Source organism: Lampetra fluviatilis, chromosome 14 (genome assembly GCF_964198595.1).
Source record: "Lampetra fluviatilis chromosome 14, kcLamFluv1.1, whole genome shotgun sequence".
In the NCBI taxonomy this organism is placed as follows: domain Eukaryota; kingdom Metazoa; phylum Chordata; class Hyperoartia; order Petromyzontiformes; family Petromyzontidae; genus Lampetra; species Lampetra fluviatilis.
In genome coordinates, this window is record NC_136288.1 from 9,836,312 (window position 1) to 9,863,493 (window position 27,182).

At 49.7% G+C, this 27,182-nt stretch overlaps 1 protein-coding gene across 1 annotated transcript in view; it reads right to left on the bottom strand.

Annotated features, from left to right (window-relative positions):
• Positions 1–27,182, bottom strand: part of LOC144935857 (fibrocystin-L-like) — a 159,296-nt gene that overhangs the window by 4,529 nt on the left and 127,585 nt on the right. The window contains 16 exon segments of the mRNA XM_078862684.1: positions 151–237; positions 2,896–3,093; positions 4,582–4,735; positions 7,197–7,340; positions 8,084–8,241; positions 10,268–10,418; positions 10,420–10,628; positions 11,106–11,241; positions 12,329–12,486; positions 13,785–13,952; positions 15,209–15,444; positions 16,711–16,876; positions 21,281–21,397; positions 23,447–23,558; positions 24,496–24,618; positions 24,812–24,960. Coding sequence (XP_078718810.1) covers positions 151–237; positions 2,896–3,093; positions 4,582–4,735; positions 7,197–7,340; positions 8,084–8,241; positions 10,268–10,418; positions 10,420–10,628; positions 11,106–11,241; positions 12,329–12,486; positions 13,785–13,952; positions 15,209–15,444; positions 16,711–16,876; positions 21,281–21,397; positions 23,447–23,558; positions 24,496–24,618; positions 24,812–24,960 — 2,466 coding nt within the window.

Sequence of the window (27,182 nt, forward strand, 5' to 3'; positions counted from 1 at the left end):
ACCAAAAATCAAAAAAACGCATGTAAAAAACGTTATAAATTAATTATTAAGAACCCCTTTACTGTTTATTAGTGAGCCAGGACATCCTAACGTTAAATTGAACGCTCGTCACACTTTGTGAGAATATGGTTTGATAAACAGAAGTATTACCGGCTGGAAGAGAAGTGTTGTCCGGCATGCTGTTGTACACTTGGTTGCTGTGCGTGTAGACCTCGGGGTTAACCTGGGATTTCGAATCTGTGTGAAACAAGTCAAGAGGGGCACATTTTAAAACGGATCATTTCTTTATTGCGAATATTTCACTAAACAAATCCTTTGCTTCCTCTTGATATGCAGGTTCTTTTGTCAAGGCGCTCTTCCTCCTCCCTCCCAGCTTAAATAGACGCTCCAAGCCCAGGACGTGTCATTCAGACTCTGTCTTATCGACAGACCTGTTCTTCACCTGAGGACGGCTGCTTGCGTTGTGGCCGAAATGTCGTGAGAATTATTTTATTATGTTTTATTTGTATTATTTTATTATTTCCATTCTACGTGACTTTACCGAAAGAACCAAGAAGATAAATCCTTTGCTAACCATTAATTTGGAATAAAATCTATCAGTCATTGTGAAAACTAAATTCCACGAGGACACAATACAGTTGTGTATCTCTTGCGATGTAAAACACATTTAATACTATTATTTATGCTTCTTTACCTAGGAGAGCCTCACTGAAACTCAAGATGCATTTCAGGAGGGTCTTGTCAATACTTTTGCAGGAGGGGGGCAATATTTCGATGTGTAATCCCAATCAAGTAACTTGCAGGCACTTGTCATCATTGGGATGTTTTGGTCAATACCAGTTGCATCGTGTGTTGTTTTTTTTGGCAATGAACATCGATTGTAGCCTAGGGCACTTTGGATGCTGCATTTCACGCTCCTTACTCTGTGCACAGACTGTGGCCGGCAGTGGCTCCATTTTTAGTGTCACAGGCCGCAGCATTAATCCACTGACTTAAAGCAGAGAGAGAGGGGTTTTGGTTTATGACAGCTTGGAGCTGAAGCACAGGGAATTATAAGAAGAGCAGGGCAGCAGTGGAAGAACGTGGGGTGGATAAAGCTGTGGATTTGAAAGGATAAGCGTCGTGGACATCGGCTGTGAAGCCACAGGTGGAGGCACCTTGGGGGTAGGTGGCCGGGTCACCATCACAGAAGCACGAGGCAACACAAACAGTGGCACGGAGAAGCTACTCCGTGTAGGTCACCTACGTGGCTTTCCCTCTTTAAATAAAAACTACTGTTGGGACATCGGAATATTTAAGATGTTATGTAAGATGCTTTGAGATGCGGGGGGCCATTTAAGCACCAAATAATTGCCAATATTGATAATAACAAAACAAAAAATCCCCGAATGCGTGTAATGTGAGTTCACCAAATACAGTTGTAACTTTGTGAGAAACGTTAATCGATTTCTGCAGGCCAATCCTGGGAAAGCCACTTAGGTGAGCCACATGGTGACAAGGGACCAGCGCCACGTTCCCAGAGCCGACGGCGCCTGGGCCTGTGCTCATCCCTGCACACTGACTGCGACACAACTTTACCTGATCCCTGTGGGACGACGTAAGCCTCTGTGTACAAGGAAATGAGATGCGCACGGTTACTGCATGTGGCGACATCTACACACGTTGTGTCACCTCGTCCATGGTATATCCTGAATTTAAAGTAAAGTATTCAAATACCGCTTTGCTGGTTACGTTAAGAGACGATTGCAACAATGTACAATTTGTTAATCCTTTTGTACAAAATATCCAGCACATTATGTCCTCCTATAACAGACTGTAATTATCATGGAACCTCCTTTGCCAGTACCAAAATATGAGAATAGGTTTTCCCCTTTTTTCTGGAAACAAAACAGGTGTTAAGATGTTAAAACACCAAACTGAAACCTTTTACAAGGAATCATGTCTGCATTAACCACAATACTTGTGGTCAGAATGAAAACCAAAAACATACTCTGATAATATATGCATTGTCTTTGAAAATGATTGGTCCACACCTGAGCCAGCTATCTTTTGAGCCTCGTCTCAAACGGTGTTAGACCAGAGGACGCCAAAAGGCGTTATTACAAAAAGAGCATTTAACCTCAAGTGTTAAAGTGCGACCATCGTGTTTGCAGTGTTTGTGTCGATCGACACCCTGGACACCCTTGCAAATTAGACTTTCCATCTGAAGGGGATTTTCCGGGTGAAATATTGTAACCTGTATGTTAACAATGAACATTTGCGGTGATTGTAAGCAAGATGGCGTCACTCCGGCCGGCTGCCTTCCCTCCTTTGCTCCGCTCCCTGGCTCCAAAATTAAAGTGAGTTTCGAGCACTCGTGCTCATCTCCTGTCTAGAGCCCTAAGTCAGTGTCGGAAATTCCAAATCCCTACGGCGGGAGTGAGACGATCCATAGGATAACCAATGCTGACTTCCTCACCAGAGTAGTGCCCATTTTATCAACCCTGGAGGGACTATGTGATGAGTGAATTGGCAGACAATATGCCTCCTTCCCATATCTGCCTGTCCACATCAAATGTACGAGTATATTTGTTACATACACTACGAGCCTCACGACCTCCTGGAAGTTACTTTTTTCAGCAGCATGTGTTCAACACAAACAAACCTCTGCACCGGTGTCGCAATTCAGTGCCTCATCAGCAGAGTCAGGCTCGCTGACTTTCTTCCAGGTCTCTTACCGAACAACGCTTCGCCATGTCCTCTACCACGACCACTACCATTCCCAGCACTCGCGTGTCGTGTAGCCAATGCTCACAATCGGGGGCTTTGCCACTGCTTATGAACTAGAAACTATTTTATTTCACCAGGTAAGGCCCACCGAGGTATTTAGCGCCCATGGTGGCGAGATGAGCTTACTTGAGGACGCAGAGCGGACGATCATCACGGCAATGAGGACGAGCAGAAGCAACGAGAGTGGCACGGCCAGCCCCAAGATGAGCGCTATGCGCTGGGATGCGGTCAGTCCATCAGCAGGACTCTTGCCCTGCTGCACCATCATTGCCCGGGAGTGGGCACGGAACGACCCCTCCAGCACAAACTCCATTACAAACTCCCCTGCAGACAGAGCAGCAGCAGCAGGCAGCAACAGCAGCAGGAGACACAGCAACAACAGCAGTAGACACAGCAGCAGCATATACAGGGGCACACATGAAAAGAGTTATCACACTTGGTGGACACTGTCATCTACTGAATACCACTTTGAGATATGAAATCTGAATATAACATGCGGGTGACACCCTGACGGACCATCCTAGTGCAGGTCACTGGTCCTCCAGACTCATGTTAACATGCATTTAGCTTAGAGTCGCTTCAATAACCTTTAATTGGGCATTATATATATTTTATTATTCTTTGGGTGATGGTAAAATGCCGGGAAAATTCACACAATTTCTTTTCATTTTCAGATATACTAAAAAATGTATGGCTCTTGTCATAATAAACATTCAATAAACAGAGTTATCCAAAAATCTAGTGCTGTATGTTAAAGTGACAATTAACTGACGACAACATGAGAAATTTGTGGCCCGAGTTTTTATGGAATGAAGTCAACGTATGTTCAGACCCGGGGCTCTTCTCGACGTGCCCGCTGTGGTCACGACTCGCTCAAGGCAATGGCATCACAGACGTCAGCCGCGTCTCGGGCAATTTGGCACACCTCATGTCTAACAGCAGCCACCCGTGCACAGCTTTACGCACCGTCGACGTTCAGGCGTTAAACTTATAAACAACTTTGAGAGTCTCGTGGGTAACTGAACACGTGTGCACTGTGCTTCGTTGCCTGGTCAGGTTTTAAAAATATCTGCTAAATTAATCTTGAAAAGCTGAAAATGGCTGCCTCTGATTCTGAAATTCAAATGCCTGTTTGCCTTCATGAGATATATTTTTTTTATCGAATAGCTACAAGTGAAATACACACATTTTTCATTCATGGTGTCTCCCACAGGAGGATAACTACTGTCGTGTTTCTCTCCACACCTCAACAGGAGGCTCCACAACCACAGAGCCCACCACTAGGCTGGGTTGTTGCTGCGAGCTTATGACAGACCGAGCCCTGTTTGTCTTCCTCTACCATCACCACTCTATTGCCAGCCTTCAAAACCTCTCTCCCAGTAATCCTCCTGTTACCAGGGCACTTGTTCCGGCAGCTGGCAATGAAGCCGGGTGATCACAGGAATGTAGCGCCGATTAGCGTGCTTTGCTGAAGTGCTGTCGCACAACGGTTTACTACTAAACTATGTTTTCATCTTGCCCAGGTAAGGCCCACTACTGAGCTGTGTAGCTCTCTTTCAGAAGCGACCTGGCCACAAATGATAGCTCAACGAAGTGGCTTATCACGCTTACATGTATAGCAGCAGCCAAATACTCTGAACGCACGTTGATTCTAAATGTGGAGGACGCCGAGAAAATATCCACGCGACCACAGGGAGAGAGAACACGCAAACTCCAAATATACAGGGGGCGTCAGGGTCGGGATCGAACCCACAACCTCCTCCATACCAGGCGAGGGAGATAACATCTCGCCACCGCGTCACCCATTTTTACCTGTTTGGGTGATGCTCAAATCGCTGAAGTTGGCCCAGCAGCCCGAAAATGCGATGGTTTTGGTGCCATTGAGGTACGGCACCATCTCACCCGATGTGTTTTTCAGGAGAGCCAGGACACTCCACGATATGACCCCAAACTCCATGCAGTTACCCTGCCCACGGAGCAGCGGAGAGAACCATCATGTCAGCAAATGACCCAGCAGCAACAGCAGTGACAGCACTTTCTATATTATTCGTAGCCAAAGTTGTACACGTTCTATTGGTAAAACACAATAAGCTCGCTACTTGAACCTTAGTGCATGACAACAGAGCACATGTGTTGTGTTGGAGACTGCACATTGTGAAAAGTATTGCAACTCTTGTCACAATTCATCCTACTATAATGAATTACTCGTGTAATTCATGACATATGGACATTATGTATGTTGATTAACTGTGAATAACCCAACCAATGATAGATATCTATTGTCATTTATATGAATACATGAACACTCCCCCCTCTGATCTTCGCACATGATTAGCTCACAAGTGACGACATCACATTTATCCCCTCTATTTAAGACAGAAACTGGAGGATTTTATCCACAACTCTGGCAGTCGCCTGATGAGGCTGGTTGTAATTACCAACCAAACGTTGTACTCGAATTGTAAATGTTGTGGATTTACTCCCTAACGCACCGGTGTGCTGAACTAGTAACTAATTGGAACATTTTGTTTACGTGACAAACCTCACTAATTGACTGTCAGGTGGTAGCGAGTTTAACGACACATTTATATTTACGCGATCTAACCCCAAAAAACCTCTGCTAAGGAAAATTTACAATTGATTCTGAATCTACAATGACATCTTCGTAGGCAGGCGAAGGCGTGAACTGATGGCCAATGATGAAATGGGGCAATAATATCAAAAGCACGCTTTGGAGATGATAAAAAATAAAGCCAGATTTAATTATTTTCCCATCATGGCAAAAACGCAACAAAGCACTCATCGCTTGGCAATGATGAAGTTAGCGACAGAGCTGTTGACAAACGTGAAACAAGTTTGTTGTGTTGCCAAGACACAAATGTAAAAAAATACAACTATGAATACAATTCAGCATCTCTATATTGTGTCGTTGTGCACATTAATTATTAACTATTATTAGCTACAATGACTCAGAAATATCGCAGATGTTGGTTTCGTCAACGGCAATATAACTATTGTAAAACAAACATGTCTTAAGGATCTATTGCGCCAACCCATTCCATCGTTGGACATCAGAGGCCATAGGATAACAATGTTTGGTCTAAAGTTCATTTTGCCAACATGTCCAAAATTCCGAGTTTCACAGAAAAAAAAACTCGGGCCAAACAGCAATTCTCCCAATCGCAAGTGCAAAAGTACAACCCGCCCTAATCTCACCTTCACAACCAGGGCGCTATAAGTTTCCCAAAAAGGGGAGCGGCACTGTTTTATCTTCCAAGCTATTATTGCATCTCTTCCCCACCCCCACCCCGCGATTCTCATCGCAAACGCTGCATCACGGACGAGTAAAACAGAAAACTAATTTTAAAAAAACTGAGAAGAGGATTTTACTGTCGTAGGGAAAAAAAATATTTCCACATTTTTGCTGAATGAGTCAGCCTGTGCTATACCTTGAGTCAAGGTCTGCCATGACTTTTTGAGCGAATAAGTTATGATTATTAGTACAATGATTCTTCACCAGGAAAGGCTCATCGAGCTTCAAGACTCTTTATCTGGAGAATGTATGCCAAGATTTTCGCCGCAGGGGGAAATGTTGCCATGAATGATCTCAATTGAGTAATTGGCAGCTCATTTTTCAGCATCGTAATGTTCGGCCAATACCCATTCCAAAATGTGTGTTTTTTTTTAGCTATGCGAGGAAATCAGATAATTCGAATATAAAACCCGTGCAGAACATGGGGAGAACATACAAACCCCACAGACAGTGGCGCCCGAGTCGGGAATCAAACCCAGGCCCCTTCTGGCTGTGGGGCACGAGTGTCACCACTGCACTGCCAGCGTGCCACCCAAAGTGCCCCGACAGAGTGAGATCAGAGTGTGCGTCGCACCGCCACACCCGTGCTCGCCCGTGCTCGCCCGTGCTCGCCCGTGGGAGCCCGTGGGAGCCCGTGGGAGCCTGTGGGAGCCCGTGGGAGCCCGTGGGAGCCTGTGGGAGCCCGTGGGAGCCCGTGGGAGCCCCGTGACCAGTGGCAGCTGCGTCAGAAAATAGACGTCTCAACTGTCATCATCATTGTCTCTCAATCCGTGGGGCATCCACGGATTGGCAGATAAATTATAATTACTGATAAATAAGAAATTTGGGTCTTGTGGATTCCACAAATAATGAAAGGGTTCTTCCATCAGAGGGTAATGCACAAGAGAGCGTCACGTTGTTGTAATTTGTTCTGAGCAGTTATCGCTCTCTTTCTCCACCGTCACACATTGCCTCTTAAGTATTCGTTGAGTTATTCGAGTGTGCTGATGTCAGCTCTAGAGTGACCTAATATGTATTCGGACGGCGCTTTGTATCGTTGCAGCTGTAGTTAATGCTTTTCATCGATACACAGAGCAGCGCGCGCATGACGCGCAAAGGGACACAGGTGACGTACGTCTCGGTCGTCGGCTCGGAGGGCGGGCTGCACGAGGAAGGGTTGCCCGAGGGGCCCAGCCATGGGCTCGATTGCCAGCACCAGAGAGCCCAGCTCCGGCACGGGCAGCCAGGGGTCAGACCAGTTCACTGGCACCGAGGCCATCTGCAACGAAAACACCACCAAAAACACGGCCACAACTGCTCACATACAGCTTCTGTGAATCACACGGACGAGTGGCTATTCTCAGAGTACCAGACACGTGTGTACCTGCACTGTTCAGAACCATTCCTATGCTTGCGGTGTTTTTGCAGAAGGGAAACAGCAGTGAGTGTGTCAGTGTTTATGTGTAGTGGGGAGTGGTGGGCGCAGCATTTAGCGCGCCGTACTATGAACCCGGTGATCTGAGTTCGAATCCTGCTCACGGTTAACACAAGTGACGAATATCTGAACTGGTTCTGGGCCTCCCCTAGGTCGACTCAGCCTCAAATGAGTACCTGGTACGGTGTGTAAATATCTCCTAAAGGCAAACAAAGGTGGCCAGGCGTGGTGCTGGCCACCCATCCCCACGTGTGCCGTGTCGGCTTTTGTAGGTGCTCACTAACAGCACGTGCCCCGACAGTCTGTTAATGCTATACAGGAGATATTTGTTTGTCTCTGTGTATCAGTGAACATGAGTTGCAAGACAACTCGCTTAAATACCCTAACTTCTACGTTTACATTGCATATTGCACCAACCACTGCGCCACCGCTCCTTCATATCCATATAAATCCATTTTCATCCGTAAATATTAACAGAACGGTTTCTACGATGGTTACTCTTTTTTAACACAATGAAATACCCGCGGAAGATCGTCAATGCCTCTAGTAGTCGCGAGCTGGAGGGGGAGAACCGCGGTGGACCTCACCTTATCCCATGCCACACTGCCCGCAGGCGGCATGGGTTTGATGATCTTGGCTTCTGTGATGTTCACTCCCAGGGCAGTGCTAAGATTGCCAAACTGCAGCGATGCAGAGAGCCGCTTAGTCGCTTCCTGCAGCTCGGCCCACGTCAGGCCAGATGTGGCTGAGCAGACAAAATGGCAATGGGGAAGGTGTTACATTCGTTACGTCGACTACGGGTCAGGAATGAACAATAACGCTTTGTAATCAACTCATAGGCTGGGGAGTGATCATGATGGAGTGTGCAGAGTTAGGACTCCATAAGAAGACTCCTAAAGGATGCAATTGGTCAATTGGAGGCAGCTGCCCTCCAGCAACAACGGAGCGTGGAGGAGCGACTCTCACAACAACGAGCGGAGCACCGGGTGGCCAACACACAGCAAGTTGACACAGTGGGGAGCACAGGCGGTGCATCTACCGGTCATCTCAGTTCAACCAAAACATCTGGATCTGTCCCACGACCTGTCAACAAGTCTTCCACACTTCGCGTGGGCCACCGTGCACCTGGCCTGGCACAAGTGCCGTGGTGACGTTACCGATGCTTAATGGCGAATGGAGGCTGTTCTAGTTGCTGTATGAAACCGATGGCCTAAGTTCGCTGCCTGACCACTGATAACTTCAGTACTATGTAATGTCCCATCCATTTCTGGGCCTCACTTAGGTTGACCAAACCTTAAATAAGTTCACAGTGTGGTGACTAAATATCAGCACTAGTGAGACAAAGGAGGTCAGGCTTGTTGCTATCCTCGCCCACCCCCTTGTGTGTTGTGCAGTCTACAATGCCATAAGGGATCTTTGTGTTTGTCTTCATGTGTGCGAGAGAGAGAAAATGTCACTGTTGCATCCAACTGCTGGCGATTTTTTCGAAAATTTCCCAAAAGGGAGAGGCTACACACACGTCGTCACCTGAGATGTATGTGTTGGCTTCGGGTCGCGACCTTTTTTGCAGACCAAACCCGGACATATTTCTCAGGCAGCCTAGGCCTACCAAAAATGTGCAGTGCGCTGCGATACATTTTGACATAATACTGGTACAATATCTCAGTCTCAAATCAATTCCTGCCAATTCTCTCAAATCAATTCCTGCCAATTCCCAACTGTGTCTGGGTCAAACCCAGACAGGTGGCGACCCCAATATTGGTACCAAGGATAGACTATTTAATGAGCAGGGCATCCACATATTAAAACTAAACTAACAATTTATTATTCTACCAGGTAAGGCCCACTGAGCTATTTAGCTCTTTTTCATAAGCGTCCTGGCCATAAATGACAGCTCAATGAAGTGGCTTATCATGTGGAAATTTACAGCAGCCAAATATTCTAAACGCGTGCTTCTAAATGTGGAGGGAAAAACCGGAGGACCTTGAGAAAAATTCCACGCGACCACGGGGAGAGATACAGGCAAATATACAAGCATCAGGGTCAGGATCGAACACACGACCTCCTGTGTACAAGGTGAGGCAGTGAACATCTCGCCACAGTGGCGCCCACCTTGCCTCCCATGGCGCAACCTGTGTAGGTCTTGGGTTTCATCCTGATCCTGACGCCTGTATAATTGTAAATTGCATGTTCTCCCTGTGGTCGCATGTGCCCCGCAGGTTTTTGCGCATGCTCTCATCTACACAAATAAGCAAGATGGGCAGCACCAAGTTCCCATCTCCGTAATCATTGCCGTGTCCAGCCTTGTCCGTACGCCGAGCATCTGGAATGCTCCACTGAGGAATCCATCCACCCCAGCCACGTTCAGAATACATCAGCTGATCCGGAGGTAATAAAAAAAAATCTGGCCTTGAAACGAGAATGCATTGACTGTCTATTGCGAACGATGCATTGTTATGCAACCGCACTTCATGCGTGTAGTAGTGATAATAAAAATGTAGTGAATTATCTGTGGGTGTGCTCAGAAAAAGACTGGAACTAGGTCAACAGCAATGATTGGTTTGCGTGGAAGATTTCCGGGCCAAAATTTCAAGCAGTAAAACCAGCACTATCTGCAGCATCGCCTCGGCCCGGTATCTATGAAGCTATAAAGATCACAATGCCCTGGCCTCTCAAACATCACCGTCGTCGGCTAAAAGCAGCCGTGAACTTTGAAACCCATGGCGCACGAGAGCGGCAACGGGAGCACCGCGGCCACCCCCCTCGCGCACCGTTCCCGTCGGCGGCGGCGAGGTTGAGCGCCGGCTGGTCGGAGACGGTGATCTCCACGTGCAGCACCGTGGCCGAGCGTCTCCTCCGGCGCCGGCCCGCGCCGCCGTCCTCGCGCACGATGCGCGTCACGCGCAGCTTGTCGGCCGGCACGTCCGAGCAGCAGCGCCAGGTTGCGCACCAGCTCCGACGAGTAGAAGCCCTCCACCGTCATGGCGGGCACGTCGAAGGAGACGAAGAGCATCGGCGAGACGCGCACCTCCACGGGCGCGCTGCCCCGCAGCACCACGTGCAGCGTCTGCTCCCTGCGATCGAAGTAGTTGGTGCCCGCGGCGGAGGAGATCACCGCCGGCATGAATTCGCCTGGGGCGGAGGGACGCCCGCGCCGCATTCGTTAGTTTTGCCGTGGTCGCGTGGAACACAACGCCGTCGTACCACATCGCTCCTTGGTCACCGACATGACGATTTACCAGTCGTTCATTTTGAGTGCATACCAATGCACGTAGAACGATGTGCTAAGCAGGGCTTCAGCCTGAATAGTGCTGGAATGGGCAACCACCATGCACAAACAGGTTGTTATAAGCTTCAGGGCTAAGTAGTGTGCAGCAGTTTCCCGTATCTATATATGCACCCCGCCTTCACAAACCCCTTACTGGCGAGGTGTGGTGAAGAATGGTCAAGTAACAGCCATGACTGACATTGCACGGCTAGGAGGCCTTTATCCTACAGTGCGTTAATGAGGGACGTACGTGCCCATAATCTAACTCATTCCACACACCATCGTCAGAGAATGGTCAGTAACCGTCAGGCCAAGCCTGCTGTTTCTACAGCAAGCCCTACCTTCATAGCTGGGGGCCACAAGAGTGTACTCGGTTCGCTCCGCGTTCCACTGAGCATTCCCGGGCGCCACCAGCGCTCCGTCCACGTAAACGTCCAGGCGCTGAGGTGTGGAGTAGAACACCCCCACACGCACCGCCTGCGCGCAAGACACACGGCACCGCACGCGCACTGCAGCGCGGCCACACAGCCCGCACGCGGGCGCACGCTCACCGGCTCTCGACACAAGCGCGGTCAACACAAGGTGCACCTGTAAGCTGCAAGCGGCAGAGCACCGACACGGCACCGCACGCGCACTGCAGTTTCCACGCAGGCCACACGCGAGCGCGCACACTGGCCAGCCCCCATCGCACGCAGTCGACGCAGCGTGCACCTACCACCTGCAAGCTGCGACAATAGGAACCGAAGGTGCAACGCTGCTGCATATGCTACTGCTTGAGCAAGACTCTGCATATGGGGCATTGCAGAGAGCCCCCCTGGCGGGTATTCAGCCTACTCTTCCACACTGGACAAGATGCCTTGGAAGAGGTAGGAGTGACCACACCCCCCCCCCCCCCCCCCCCCCCCCCCGGACGTGACCTGCCCCGTGCCTGTGGTGAACTAATAAACAATATTTTTATTATTTTATTATTTCCCTTCTACGTGACTTTACCGAAGGAACCAAGAATATGAATCCCTGCACAGTCACGAAAGCTTTAAATCGAAATGTAATTTTCAACTGCTGAGTGAACAGAGGAGGTGCAGACGAACGAACGTGCCCCATCGTTTCAGCTGCCGCACAGGGAGGTAGAATCGAACTGGTGGCCTCGAGATGGCAAGTCCCGTGCGTGAACCGTTCTACCACCGTGGCAAGCACCCCCCTTGCATCGCGGCATTCCACTTTAAATAGAAGTCATTGGGCCGCATTGGCCTTTCTTTGATTATTCATTATGATGCTTGTATAACCAGGAAAGCCTCGCTGAGTCTCAAGACTTTGTCAGGAGGGTCCCGCCAAGTTGTTGCTCAGTGTAATCCTCACCAAGCAATTTTCAGGTTCTGCAGGAGATTTAGGATGCGTCACCGATGCCCCGAGTACAAACGGAACTACAACCAAAGCTAACCGTAACGGCAATACGTTCACGTTGCGGCAATGGCTTTGACAATGAACCCGCGCCGAGAAAATCTCAAAAGCTTCCGAATAGCGGACGCCGCGGGCGGGAGGACTGCGCGAGCACGGCAGCGCTCACCGTCGCGGGCTCCGCGTTGAGCATCATGAGGCGCAGGTGCTGGGGGCTGGTGCTCGTGAAGTGCAGGCTGTACGACGTGTTGGCGGCCACCACGCCGTGGAACAGGGAGACGCGGCGCTGGCACGTGTACCCCGTGCACCAGCCATGGTCCTGTGGGCCTGAGTACCGTGTCGGAGACAACAACAACAACAACCACCATCAACGGCCTATTTCAACCGGGGCTATGCAACATACGACTTTTGGGCCCCCTCCTTTCTCCCGACTCACTTATACCAAAATAGCTACGGATGTTTTTAACCCTGTGTGCAATAATATGTAGGCTATAACTATATATATTATACTCTTTGGTTCTTTCGGTAGGGTCACGTAGGTAGAAAAAATAATAGATCACGACGTTTCGATCGCAACACAAGCAATCGTCATCAGGTGGGACAACCACAGCAAGAAACAACTGCTGAAGTAGGCGAGAGATCTGCCGTGGCACGAGGTTATATAGGCCTCGGCAGAAGGGGGGGGGAGAGAAGAGGCGGGGGGAGAGAGGGGGCGGGGCAGGAAGTGGACCCCGTGGCAGCACTTGGACAGATCTGAGAGATCGGCTGCAGGGGGGGAGAGAGAAGTGGGGGGGGGGAGAGAGAAGTGAGGGGGGGGGGAGAGAGAAGTGGAGCCCGCAGCAGTACCCGGATCACTGCAGTAAAGTGGACCACCGCGGCAGCACTGGAGCGACCGGCTGCCGGGGGGGAGAGAGAAGGGGGGGGGGAAGATGGACCTCCGTGTTCTGGGACTGGCGGGATCCGAGGTAATTTCCAAGTAGTTGTTTAGAAAATCTCCAGAAGCTTAACAGGGTTGAGCTTGGATGGTGCTTGGATTGGTGACCACCATGCACACAGGTTGTCATAGGGCTTGCCGAGCTCCATGGCGGGCATTGCTGGACTCCTACGCTCCCACGTCCACGCGGACTAATCTCCAGCATCGTGGTGAAGTACGGTCAAAATAAGCTTCACAGACCGCACGGGATGTGGGCAGGCCCTCATCCAGCAGAATCAGAATCAGGATATTTATTTATACTGGAGGAATCTGATGAGCTATAAAGCTCTTCTTCACAGATGTCCAGTAGGGGTGGGTAAGAACGTTACAACGACAAACAATAGAAAAACAACACGATAGGAGTGCAAAGTATAAAAAAGGTAAACAAATCATCCAAACACGTACAAATACAACTAAACCATCCCCATCCTACCAGGCAAAAGCCCACTTGAGGTATTAACTTATTTTTTAGAAGCGTTCTGGCCACAAATGAGAGCTCAACAAAATGGCTGATCACGTGGACGTCAACAGCAGCGGGGCCGACTCAATGGCTGTGCAGGCGCATGTGGACCCACAGAGATGAAATTCCCAGGCAGGGTGGAACAGGCCGTGCAATTCACGGGTCATGGCGAGCGTGCGGGCGGGCGGGCACCGTTGATGAGGTCGACGTAGCCGTTGGCGAGCAGCGCCACGGGGGAGAGGCGACGCGTCTCCGTGTCGGGGTCCAGGCTCTCGATGACGAGCATCTCGTACTGCAGGCCCGAGCAGCGCCACGCCTGCCACGCGGCCTCCAGCACGCAGGTCGCGTCGCGCACCACGCCTGCGCGCCCCCGCATCACAAACGTACACGCACACTCGACTGGTAATGCGCGCGTCACGTTTGCAGTGATGACACAAGGCTTTAGACATGTACGATTCCACGTTGTGGTATAGAGTCACGTTGCGGTAAACGGTCACATGGGAGGCGCAGTAAGAGAAGGGGGATTGTGAGGTGCTTGGTGTGCGGAGTCGGGGTTGTGCGTCATTCCCTGTGATGGAGTGAGAGGTAACAGGGTGTCTCATCCAAGTCATAGAGACAGGTCAACTGCCATGATGCTGAAATATCTGATGAATTCTAGATTTGAAGCTTTCGTGACTGCAAGGATTCATAATCTTAGGTTATTTCGGTAAAGTAATAATAATAAAATAATAATAATAAATGAAAATAACTAAATTCAATCATTGCGTTTCAGAAGCAACACAAGCCCCCGTCATCTGATGAAATAAAGTAGGACCTGCGAATCATCACAGCATGAATATGTACGGAGAGGCAGAAAACTGTTCTGTTCTCCTAAAAGTCGAACTGGTTGATACGTCGCGGTTACATTTGGCAGAGTGATGCAGACGTTCCTATATCAACGTAAGTAGTAAAAATCGAGCGTCTCTCTGCTCGAATGAGCACGAAGCAGAGCTCATTCCCACTTGTGGAGCTGAGCCAGAGTTGTTAATTCCAAATGTCTACGGCAGGTCCAGTTCCATTAAAAGACAACCACCACTCACTCTACATTTCGCAAAAGCTTCGCTGCTTGTTTTGATCGCTGCTCGGGGGGCGACCGGGTCCACAAATGACACGAACGGGCCCAGCGGACGCTGCGCCCCAGTCGGTGTCGCTCTAAAGTTACAACCTTTCTACGATAACATTACCCCCCCCGCCCCCCCCCCCCCCCCCCACATGGCAGCGCCTCCTGCAGACCAGAGGTCGCAACCGGACCGGGTACCCGATACCCGTACCCTACCCGATACCCGGCTACCCGTACCCGGCCAGGTACGGGTACGGGTACCCGTTTGCGACCCTGGTGCAGCCGGGTACGGGTACGGGTAGGCCGTGAGTCACTGGTGAGTAACCGTTTGTCACTCATTTCGGGTAGGGTACGGGTACGGGTAGGGAACGGGTACCCATTTGCGACCCTGGTGCGGCCGGGTACGGGTACGGGTAAGGAATCAAAACCCGTTTGCGACCTCTGCTGCAGACTCCCGACCGCCACCAGGCCCTGAACAGATTGCCCCCCCTCGCCGTCGCTGCTGGCGACCGCGTACCCTTGTTGGGCGCGATGCTGGCGACTGGGATGCGGGAGCCGTCGGCTCTGGTGAGCAGCGTGCGAGGGATGCGATCGTCCCCCAGGCCGTGGCGGGGGTCTCCGTCCCACTCGTACTCGGATTGCGGCACCACGGCGCCGGCGGGGCCTCCCAGCAGCGAGCCGTCGAGGTCCCGCAGCAGGGCCTTCTTCTTGGCGTCGCAGTCCATGTCCACGCAATCGGACGGGTTCACCTTGCTGCTCACCGCACGCCCAGCACGTCGCAACGTCACTCGCACCTCGCGCACGCCACCGTCAGCAGCGTTCATGCCTCACACCTTTTCAGCACCATTGCTCTAATCGTCATCATCATCATCATCAAGTGAACTCAACAAATCAACATCAATTTACCCTTCTTCTTGGTTCTTTCGGTAAAGTCACGTAGAAGGAAAATAATGAAATGATAAAAATAAAACATAATAAAATACAATTCTCATGACGTTTCGGCCACAACGCAAGCAGCCGTCCTCAGGTGAAGAACAGGTCTGTCGGAAAGACAGCGTCCATTCAGACAGTGTCCATTCAGACGCTGTCTTTCCGACAGACCTGTTCTTCACCTGGGGACGGCTGCTTGTGTTGTGGCCGAAACGTCGTGAGAATTGTATTTTATTATGTTTTATTTTAATTATTTTATTATTTCCCTTCTACGTGACTTTACCGTAAGAACCAAGAAGATGAATCCCTGCAGTCACGAAAGCTTTAAATCGAAAAATCTATTTACTCATAACAAAACAACTACGACACATACAACTCGGGGAACCAATCGCTCTGCGATGGTTTACATACAAATACGGTCAGGACTTGTGGTTTTTATCCTCGTACATTGTAGTTCTTGTATTTGACACAAGCGCAATGATCATCCTTAGTTCATTTAGATGTGTCTGCAGCTTAATGTTATTCTCGTTTTCGAAAGTAATTTGTCATAGTCAACGTTTGTTTCAAAAATGTATTTAATTTAATGTTAACGTTTGTTTCCCTTTGGTTGTCTTTGCTGTCCCATTTGGTTGATTTGGCTCTGATTTGTATCGGCTTCAATGCACCATGGTGGCGAAATGTTATCAGGAGGTCGTGGGTTCGATCCCGACCCTGACGCCTGCTGTATATTTGGAGTTTGCGTGTCACTTTCCCCGTGGTTGCGTGGATTTTTCTCTGGGTCCTCCGATTTTTCCCTCCACATTTAGAAACATGTGTTTAGAGTATTTGACTGCTATGAATTTCCACATGATAAGCCACTATCATTTGTGGCCAGGTCGCTTCTGAAAAAGAGCTATATATCTCTATATAAAAGAAAAATTCGTTTTAGTTTATTTTTGTTGTAATTCATTATTGTCATCGTGTCGACCCAGCTCACCCTGGCAAATCACTCGTCCTGATCTATCAATATTCCGACCTGGTCGAACTTAAAACAAAGCGGGAGGCATACGACGCGTGGGGAGAGGGGCGCATAGCACGTTCGCCGCTCACTTCAGGTCGGGCCTGTGGATGAAGATACGCGCACTGGCGGGAGCGTCGAACCAACGGAGGCGTCGCGTGTGGACCGGGTGCTGGAGGTCCTCGTTGAGCGGATTGGTCATGAAGGCCACGCTCCTCTTGCCGGAGCATGTCTCTCCGAAGCCCGCAAACACGACATCTGAACGCACGGCACAAAACGTCAGCTATCTCCACTCACGGCGAGACAACTTTATCCTTTTTAGTGCGGTATTTGCTCTTGGGAGAATCGATTCACGCCCACGGTGATTGAAGAATTAAAACTAGAAAATAAAATCCAAAAATTATCCTGATTCAGCATCACGGTTCAAGGATGTCTGTTGCCCCGCTCGTTCTACTCACTGGCATCGCCGGTCACGTGTCTCGTTTGATCGTCGGTCACATGTCTCATTTGATCGAAATAGTCGCGTGGAAAGGCATGCGTTAAGGGATGACGAGTTGCACAAAACGACATTCTAAAGGTGCAGCATCGTCATCACCACCCACATGGTCGACACACTGCTCAATGAAGGTCTCCCAATCGCTCATGGTTCCCGTAATACCACAATCTATTCGTATGAACTGATCTCATTGCTCCATCCCCGCAAGAGTCCTCCTCTCAAATGCAGCTGGATGAAGTACGGTTAAGAAATCTCCACGCCGACACGGCGTGGGGAGGCATTCATCCAGCGATGGATTGGTAAAGGGCTGTAACTCAGGATTGTTGGACCACACCAGTGTTGTGAAACTCCCTTCCCGTGGGCATCGGGGGGGGGGGGGTGTCACACCCTGGCTTGGAGAAGGCAGTAGAGCAAATGTGGACTCTGCCTGTCCCATCGGTATGAGACAGTGTTGCACCCTTTCACGGGTGGGTTTTCTGCCGGGTGCGCCGGTTTCCTCCCACATGTAAACGCTCACTAACTGGCCCGATAACACCTTCATATATATAGAGGACTGCAGAGCTTGGGGATGAATTTGGCAGCGGCGCTGCTGCTGTTTTCCCGCTCATCTGTGGTACCTCATCCTGCCTCTGAGCCGTCCTCTCTCTCTTTTTTGTTTAGGAGAGCGAGCAGCGGATACCGTGTGGCGGTGGTGGCGGCGCGGCGTTAAAAGTTGAACTAATAATTATTATTATTACAACAACAACAAAATGGAAGAAGCGGGAGAGAAACATCGAGTTGAAATGGTGCCTAAAGGGGGGCCATGATATAATTAGACTCAATATTTGAAAGGAAAAATATAACTTCAAATCAGATAGCAGGGGGTTTGATTTTTCAGCAGTAATCAAGACTGTGGTTTCGTAAACATGTGACACAGATGGCAGGAAAGCAAACAAATCAAGATAGGAGGATCAATCGTTGAGGGTACAGGGATGGGCACAGCTGAAAGAAAAGTCAATAAAACACAAGGGAGCACAAGGCCAACACGTCCATAAATGGCAACGTGTTTTATAGATCGCAGAATATGACCCTCACAATGGCTTTCCTTTGACTTGAAGGTGAATGCTAAAGTAGATTAGCGCGGTTGATTGCGTACGGTGCGAAAGAAGTTCAACATACACACATTGACAGTAACATAACAGATAGTAGTTAAGTCTTGATTTGAAGCTTTCGTGACTGCAGGAATCCGTACTCTTTGGTTCTTTTGGTAAACTCACGTAGGTAGAAAATAAAATAAATCAGTGGAACTGCTGGATTAGATTTGTTCAGCCTGAGGACGACCGCTTGTTTTGCGATCGAAACGTCGTGATTTATTTTATTTTATACCTACCAACCAAAGAGTATAGTAGTTAAGGTCGAGAAAGGTTTCTCTACAATAACAAATAAACCGTGCTTGGACATCCAGAGAGGACACCAGCAGAGCGGAGTAAGGAAGACTGGCTAAGCCACGTGTGTGGCGTGTTGTGACGCAGTATACTGTCGTTTATTGTTGGAAATATTATTGCAACATGCAAACATTGATCAATCTGTTATATAACCACTTCATTATTTCACCACATTTTTGTTATCGATGTGAAATAAAGACCGTCCCCAATGAACGAAGAAGAGGGGAGACGTCTTGGGAGTGACTGTAATAAGTATAACCCGTAAAAACATAGTTTTTCACTATAAATCCTTTATATGCGTGGCGGCTAGAGTCCTCTCGTCCTCTGGCTTGAGATGGCTGCCACCTATGGGTCAGATGATTGTCTGCCAGTATTAAGCAATTGATAATTAAATATTTAATTTGTTTTCCTTAAACAGTGTAAAATTTTTGAAAACATTTTTCACGAACATTCATTGTCTCGCACAACGAGTCTGTGTGCAAAATGTCAGCTCGATTGGATCACGGGAAGTGGGTTAAAAAACGACTGAAAGATTTGCACGGTCGTAAGCAAGCAAGCAAGCACGCAAGCACGCAAGCAAGCAAGCAAGCGAACTTAATATAAAGAATTTAAAAAGGAATAGCAAGCGCCATTCCTTTTTCACATCTGTCAACTTTAAATTAGTTTAAGTAGCGATTTAGTGCTATTTTTGTGCGCTTCTCTGTTATTTATTTATGACGCGTGCACGAACATACCCACTCACGCGCCTTACAAAATAAATATATTATATTCACCCGCGATTCCGAATGTGAGGGACAAAGCGAACTCCCGCCCTCCAAAAAATAGAAGTCAAACTCTGCCTTGCTCAGCGTCTGAAACCCTCCGTGAATGCCTGTGCATCCACATAGAACGTGCAGGAGCAATGGTCACCCGCTCCCCGCAGATCATGGGAACTGCGTGAATGTACGTATTTATGTATGTGTGTTCAACTTCCTTCGCACAAATACATGGGACGTGGCGCATGAGTATCTTTGTAAAATATGAGAGCCAACAATTCACTCATTACATTTCAGTATACGTGGCCTACCAATAAATAAACAAACTGCCAGCCCAAGCAATTTTTACATCGGCTACGTAACGACCACAGTGTCACGTGACTTTTACCGTTTTGTAATCAGTGCTGGCATAGAGACGAGCACATCTGCTGTAACCAATAAACGGATTCACAACTATGTTTTCAGCAAAAAATGTTTTTTTTATGATTACCTCATCCCCAGACGCTCAAAAATTGGCAAATGTAAGAGTTGCATTACCCAAGCAATGTCTCATGGGAGCTACACGCACACATTGCTCGTTATGCACGTGTCACTTGCAAAACAGCAGCCGTCGGCCATGTGTGTTATGCTGGCGCAAAGCAACCCGCCGCTGTGTAACCCCCTGTAGATACGGAGACATGTGAATGGCTCCTTCACACTTATTATTAATCACGCACTAAACTTCCACTGTCAAAGTCCAGTTCGCCCGAGACCATCTCTCTCCCGGCCAAGCCGGCATCGCAATCCGCCCCTCACCCTTTGATGGTGGGACCACAGGACCGCGCCACGTAGCCATTTCAGGCGTGGCCCGACCGGGTTACGTGGGTCACCCGGCCACCAGGCGCTTGCCGGCGAACACCACCCCCAGGCCTGGCTCCAGGGGGGTGTCCCGGTATACCTTGTCCGGCCAAGATTGTCTGATTTTTATCATTTAGAACCGTTCATAATGGGATTTTTTTTGGACCGTTATCTGTCTGGAACCTCCCCCCAGACCTCTTCGCTAAGGGAGACCCTACCAGAAGTATAGGACTCCAGGCGACATAGCTCTGAGGGTTATTGGAACGCACAAACCCACACCGCCATGGTAAGGTTACGATCCTAAAATCCTTCAGGGTTACGGGGCTCGCTCTCCGTGATCGGGTGAGGAGGTCGGTAATCCGGGAGAACCTCAGAGTCGAGCCGCTGCTCCTCTGGATCGAGAGGATTCAGTTGAGGTGGTTCGGGCACCTGGTAAGGATGCCCCCCGGTAGACTTCCCCTGGAATTCTATTGACCACGTTCCACTGGGTGAAGGCCCCGGGGCCGGCCCAGGAGACGCTGGCAGGACGATGTCACTCGGCTGGCCTGGGAACGCGTGGGAATTCTCCAGGAAGAGCTAGAGTCTGTGTTTAGTAGTGTATAGTGTAGTAGTGTATAGTAATGTATAGTATAGTAGTGTATAGTGTAGTAGTATATAGTAGTGTATAGTGTATAGTAGTGTATAGTAGTGTATAGTGTAGTAGTGTATAGTAGTGTATAGTAGTGTATAGTAATATAGTACTAGAGTCTGTCACTAGAGAAAGGGAGGTCTGGACCACCACTACCCAACATGCTGCCGCCGCGACCCTCACCAAAACAAGCGGATTGAGAAACGAACAAACACTTCACTTTGTCAGAGGGAGCCATGGCCTGTCTCCCTGAGACATCAGGGGTGTGAGTCCTTGGTTGCCCTGTGCCACATGCTGTGCTCCTTGCACTCGGGAGTTATTTCCAAGAATATATTTACATACCAGGACCGTAAACATGCTCTTTGTTAGCCTGACCCTTGCAAAATGCAGGTCAAAGTTCATTTCGCCGAATGCCCTGTGACTGATGCTGATACGGTGAACGCGGGGTTGGACGGGGTGATCGAGAGAGGCCCAATCGTGGAGCGATGCCGACGGCCGGCGAGTGCGGATAAGGCGCCTCACCTTCGACGAGCATCATGCCACTGATGGCGTTGTAGCTCATGATCCCGGCGTGGGGCTTCTCCGGAGCTCTGTTGTGGCCCGAGGCAAAGGTCGGCCAGCAGATGCCACTCCTCCCGCCTGTGGTGAGAACAACGCTTGTGAGCGATTCCTCTAGCACGGCGACCAGGTGGAATGTGCGGTGCAGGGTTTCATAATGAGTTGTCCAGGGGGCCTGAATACCATCTGTATGTATCACCTTCCTGTCTAACTTTGGGTGAAAATGTTCCCCCTTTGCCTCCGTCGCTGGCAGCGGTAAGGAGATGTGTCTCAGCCGTTCCGTCGTCTTTCTCATCGCAAGGTGAACGCAACAGCACAATGCAACGTGTATGCCGCATTGACGCGACTAGCAGATTATGTTATCTGTCAATCTTACTGGTATCTGTCACCTGGCTCTTATTGCACTCTTTTGGTGAAAGGTTACCCGTGACATCAGTGATAACGAAATTGTCTTGCACGTGACAGGAGTTTGTTGCCCACGACATGATGGAACGTGAGAACTCGAGATACAAGGATGATTCTCAATTGCAAAAATGACCTGGGGCAATAGCCTGCCAGTAGGGGGCGATGATTGCTGCTGTGTGTAATCCTAAATTAGTTATTTGCAGGGTAATTTTCGAATTTGGCAAATGTCTTCCGAATGACGTCAGGGGGATCGTTCATGTCCATCTTGAAAGGGACGGCCGCGTAGTGTCATCATCATGATGATTATTACAACCACAGTAATAACCAGGGTGGCCGTCATATTTGAACCGCGAACCTCTGCGTAAAGCAACGGCGAACGCGCCACCGCTAGACCTGGCCACAGCCCCCCAAGATCGAAGTAGGCAGCTTCATTGTTCATGGGTCGCTTGTTCTGTGCCTAAGGCACTCTCTTGGGAGTGGGCGGAGGAGGGATGAACCCAACCATGCACACTCCCCACTCTGCATGCAAGAGGCAGCCGCGGCCTGGGGGACGCTTTGGCGAGATGTTATCTCTCTCGCCCGGTATGCAAGAGGTCGTGGGTTCGATGCCGACCCTGACACCCATTGTATATTTGAAGTTTGCGTGTCTCTTTCCTCGTGGTGGTGTTGATTTTTATCCGGGTCCTCAGGTTTTTTTCCATCCATATTTAGAATGAACGTGCATTTGTATTATTTGGCTGCTATAAATTTCCACATGATAGGTCCCTTTTAAAAAAGAGCTGTAAAGCTCAGTGGGCTTTACCTGGTCAGTAAAATAGTTTCGTCAATGTTTAGCCTCGGCCTTCTCTTTAAAGGCGTAATGGCGAATCAGATATGTGTACGAGGGGTGTTATCGTAGGCGTTGCTCGTTTTGAGAATCTGTGGGCTTTTCTCACTCACCTTCATATTCATTCTGACAACCGAGGGGCAAAAGAGAAAAACACAGTCCGTGGCGATACAGTTATGAAGTGATCAGTGTGCGGTGTGTGTGGTGAGCAGTGTGTGTGGTGAGCAGTGTGTGGTGAGCGCCATGTGAGTATTTAGCAGTGCGTGGTGAGTGGTGAGTGCCGTGTGAGTGGTGAGCAGTGAATGGTGAGTGGTGAGTGCCGTGTGAGTGGTGAGCAGTGCGTGGTCAGTAGTGAGCGCCGTGTGAGTGGTGAGCAGTGCGTGGTGAGTGCCGTGTGAGTGGTGAGCAGTACGTGGTGAGTGCCGTGTGAGTGGTGAGCAGTGAATGGTGAGTGGTGAGTGCCGTGTGAGTGGTGAGCAGTGCGTGGTCAGTAGTGAGCGCCGTGTGAGTGGTTAGCAGTGCGTGGTGAGTGCCGTGTGAGTGGTGAGCAGTGCGTGGTGAGTGCCGTGTGAGTGGTGAGCAGTGCGTGGTGTGTGGTGAACGCCGTGTGAGTGGTGAGCAGTGCGTGGTGAGTGGTGAGTGCCGTGTGAGTGGTGAGCAGTGTGTGGTGAGTGGTGAGTTCCGTGTGAGTGATGAGCGCTGTGTGAGTGGTGAGTGGTGAGCGGTGAGTGCCGTGTGAGTGGTGAGCAGTGCGTGGTGAGTGCCGTGTGAGTGGTGAGCAGTACGTGGTGAGTGCCGTGTGAGTGGTGAGCAGTGCGTGGTGTGTGGTGAACGCCGTGTGAGTGGTGAGCAGTGTGTGGTGAGTGTTGAGTGCCGTGTGAGTGGTGAGCGGTATTTACTGGTGGCAGGGCGGGGGCTCCGGTGCTCCATCGTCAACTGCACGTTGGGGTCGGTGTTCGTGAGCTGATCCGAGCAGCTGAAGGACGGGCTGGTGCCCACCACCAGGGAATTCTAAAGGGGTACACGTGCAAAGACAAAGATCCCCCCCCCCATTAGGGCAAGTGCTGTTCACCTATGACAGCCGGCACGGCACACTAGAGGGTGGATGGCCAGGACCATGCCCGGTCTCCTTTGTTACCCCAGTGGCAGTGCTTTACACACCGCACCAAGTTCTCATTTGAGGCTGAATCGACCAAGGGGAGGCTCAGGGCCAGTTCAGATAATTGTCATTGATGTTGGCCGTGAGCACGAACCGAACTCGGCTCACAGGACAGACCCAGGAGCCATGAGTTGAACGACTGAGATGACTGGCAGATGCACCAGTTGTGCCCCCTACTGGACAAACTTGCTGGACTTTATCCACCTGGCACTCCGCTCGTTCTTGTGAGCGTCGCTCCTCTGCCCTCCGTTGTTGTTAGGGTACGACCGCCTCCAACTGCCCAGTAGCGTCCTTCACGAGTCTCCTCCATAGAGGCCGATCGTGACACTGCTGGTACCAGTCATCGGCAAGTCCACTCAGCTCCACGTCCTCCCGTACCACATTAGTCCATCTCTTCTCCAGCCCATGTTATACCTGGTTAGCCCCCTCTCTCTGGCCAAACAGAAGCCGCTTGGCAATACGGCATGAGGGCTCCATGACCCAACCAACTTAGCCTTGCTTGCCGGAGGAGCGCACTGATGGGAATGTGTCCAGATCCCGACGCTGACAATTATATATTTGGAGTTTGCATGCCTCTCTCCCCGTGGTTGCGTAGATTTTTTTTCCAGGTCCTCCGGTTTTTCCCTACACATTTAATGACACGCGTTTAGAGTATTTGGCTGCTGTTATACATTTTCAACACTATGATTGGCCACTTCGTTAAGCTATAATTTGTGGCCAGGTCGCTTCTGAAAAAGAGCTAAATATCTCTATGTTTGGTAGAATACAAATATTTTATGTTTATAGTACCTGCACGAGCACGGTCTTTTGGGAGTACTTGTGGCTGGTGGCCAGAGGGGAGTAGATGATGGACATGAGCCCCATGCCGTTGTCCACCAGTGAGACGTTGGATACCCGCACGCTCTCCGTCACCTGCACGGGGGGGTGGGGGGGGGCAGCATTGCGCACGCGTGTGTGCACGTTAGGCCCCGAGTTTATCCTCATTTCAGCAGGGCCTCTCCGAATCTTGTTGATTTTGTAATCATTATATGTCTATAGATCCTTTGCTTTATGTTCAAGCCCTGTGCAGCAGAGGTGACCCGGTATGTGAGGTGGTGTGGGTGACCTGAAAGTAGATGCCGTAGTCCCAGCAGCTCCAGATGAGGAAGCCCTGGATGTGTGAGCAGCCAGGGTAGCCATCTTTGTTCATGTAGACCCCGAAGAGGCCCCCGTGCACCTCGTTGTTGCTCCACGCCGCCACGGCACTCGACACACCTGTGAGCACAGCAAGCCCTCCTCCTCAATATCTCCAACACCTCCTCAACACCTTTACAACACCTTCTTGGTTCTTTCGGTAAAGTCACGTAGAAGGGAAATAATAAACTAATACAAAAAAATAAACATAATAAAATACAATTCTAGATTTGAAGCTTTTGTGACTGCAAGGAATCATATTCTTAGGTTTTTTCGGTAAAGTCACGTTTGATGAGCCCCCCCCCCCTCTCTTCAACTTGCTTATAAGAGATTACTTCTTGAATCATTGCCTCACTTGATGCAGCTAATTCGGCTGTGACGGTCCCACCTGATGACGGAGACTTGTGTTGCCTCCGAAACGTCGTGATTTTTGTTTTTGTTTTTATTTTATTTTATTTTCATTAATTTTGATGTTTTACCTACGTGACTTTACCGAAAAAAACTAAGAATATAATAAAATACAATTCTACGTGACTTTACCGAAAGAACCAAGAAGATGAATACCTGCAGTCACGAAAGCTTTACATCGAACCTTTACAACACCTTTACAACACCTTTACGACACCTCAACACCTTTACAACACCTTTACAACACCTTCACGACACCTCCTGAACACCTCCTCAACACCTTTGCAACACCGTCTCAATCCCTCCTCAACACCTCCTCAACACCTTTACAACACCTTCACGACACCTCCTCAACACCTCCTCAACACCTTTACAACACGTTCACGACACCTCCTCAACACCTCCTCAACACCTTTGCAACACCGTCTCAATCCCTCCTCAACACCTCCTCAACACCTTTACAACACCTTCACGACACCTTCTCAACACCTCCTCAACACCTTTACAACACGTTCACGACACCTCCTCAACACCTCCTCAACACCTTTACAACACCTTCACGACACCTCCTCAACACCTCCCCAACACCTTTGGAACACCGTCTCAATCCCTCCTCAACACCGTCTCAACACTTCCACACTTTCTCAACCCCTCCTCAAGCAATGTATCCAAAGTAACAGCCGAGCAAATTTCGTTCCGGCCTGTTGCTCCGCCACCACACTTAAAATCGGGAGCTCCTCAAGACCACGGCACCCCCCCCCTGCTGTTGCTCTCCCCTCGCTGTGTGCAGCTGATACGGAGGCCAGCGTCAATCAGCAACAACTATGGCGTCGTACTTGCTTGGTGGCCCCAACCCCCAGCCATGTGCTCATTCCAAGAGAGAGTTTGTCAGAGAAAGTCGTGTCACGTCGGTCTGTCATCGCTGGACTTCCCTAGGTGTGCCAAGACGTTCCAGTTGTGAGCTGCAGTGAAGCATGAGTCTGCTTCACACGCGAACGCCTCGCGCACACATCATCAATGTGAATGTAAGTGTAACGGATACGCAAGAAGAGTGGCAAGTCATAAACCAGACGTAGTATTGTCCTCGCAATAACGACTTACCCAAACTGCCAAAGGCACACTTAGGGTTGTCTATTTCCAATGCACATTTGGCAGGGAATAGGAAAGGACAATTCGTCTTTTCACATTTGTGAAAGTCCTTCATATCATTATATCACTAATTACTCCCAAGACAGAATAGTCTTGATATTAAGGTGGCAAGATGTTAACTGCCGCACCTGGTATACAAGAGGTCTTGAGTTCGATCCCATCTCTGACGCCTGTATATTTTGAGTTTTCATGTTCTCCCCGTGGTCGCTTGGAATTTCTCTGGGTCCTCCGGTTTTTCCTTCCACATTTAGAATCAACGTGTAATGCGAGCAAGGACAGGGTCACGTGAGTGTGGGCGGAGTCAGGGTCACGTGCGGAGGAGGAGGAGTCAGGGTCACGTGAAGGGGAGGATATAAGGGGAGAACCGGAAGGGGATCGGGAGTGGAGACAGAATAGAGAAGGGAGAGGCCACGCGGAGTGCTGGCGAGGAGTGGCGCGATTGCCACGAGGCAAGAGTCACGGCACCGTCGGCCAGCGGTGTTCGTGGAGCAGCGGGGGTGTCTGCAGAGTGTGCGAGAGCACACGGAGCAGCAGGGTGGCTGCGGAGTGTGCGGAGCACACGAGCAGCGTGGTGGCTGCAGAGAGAGAGAGAGGGAGCGGAGGACTCAGACGACGTGCGGAGGCACGAGACGGAGAAGGTGCGGGTCGGAGCGGAGACATCGCGGGGTGCGAGCAAGAACCCAATAAAGGACACGGAGAACAACATCGGCTGAGAGTCCTTTATTAGAAATGTGCGTTTAGAGTAC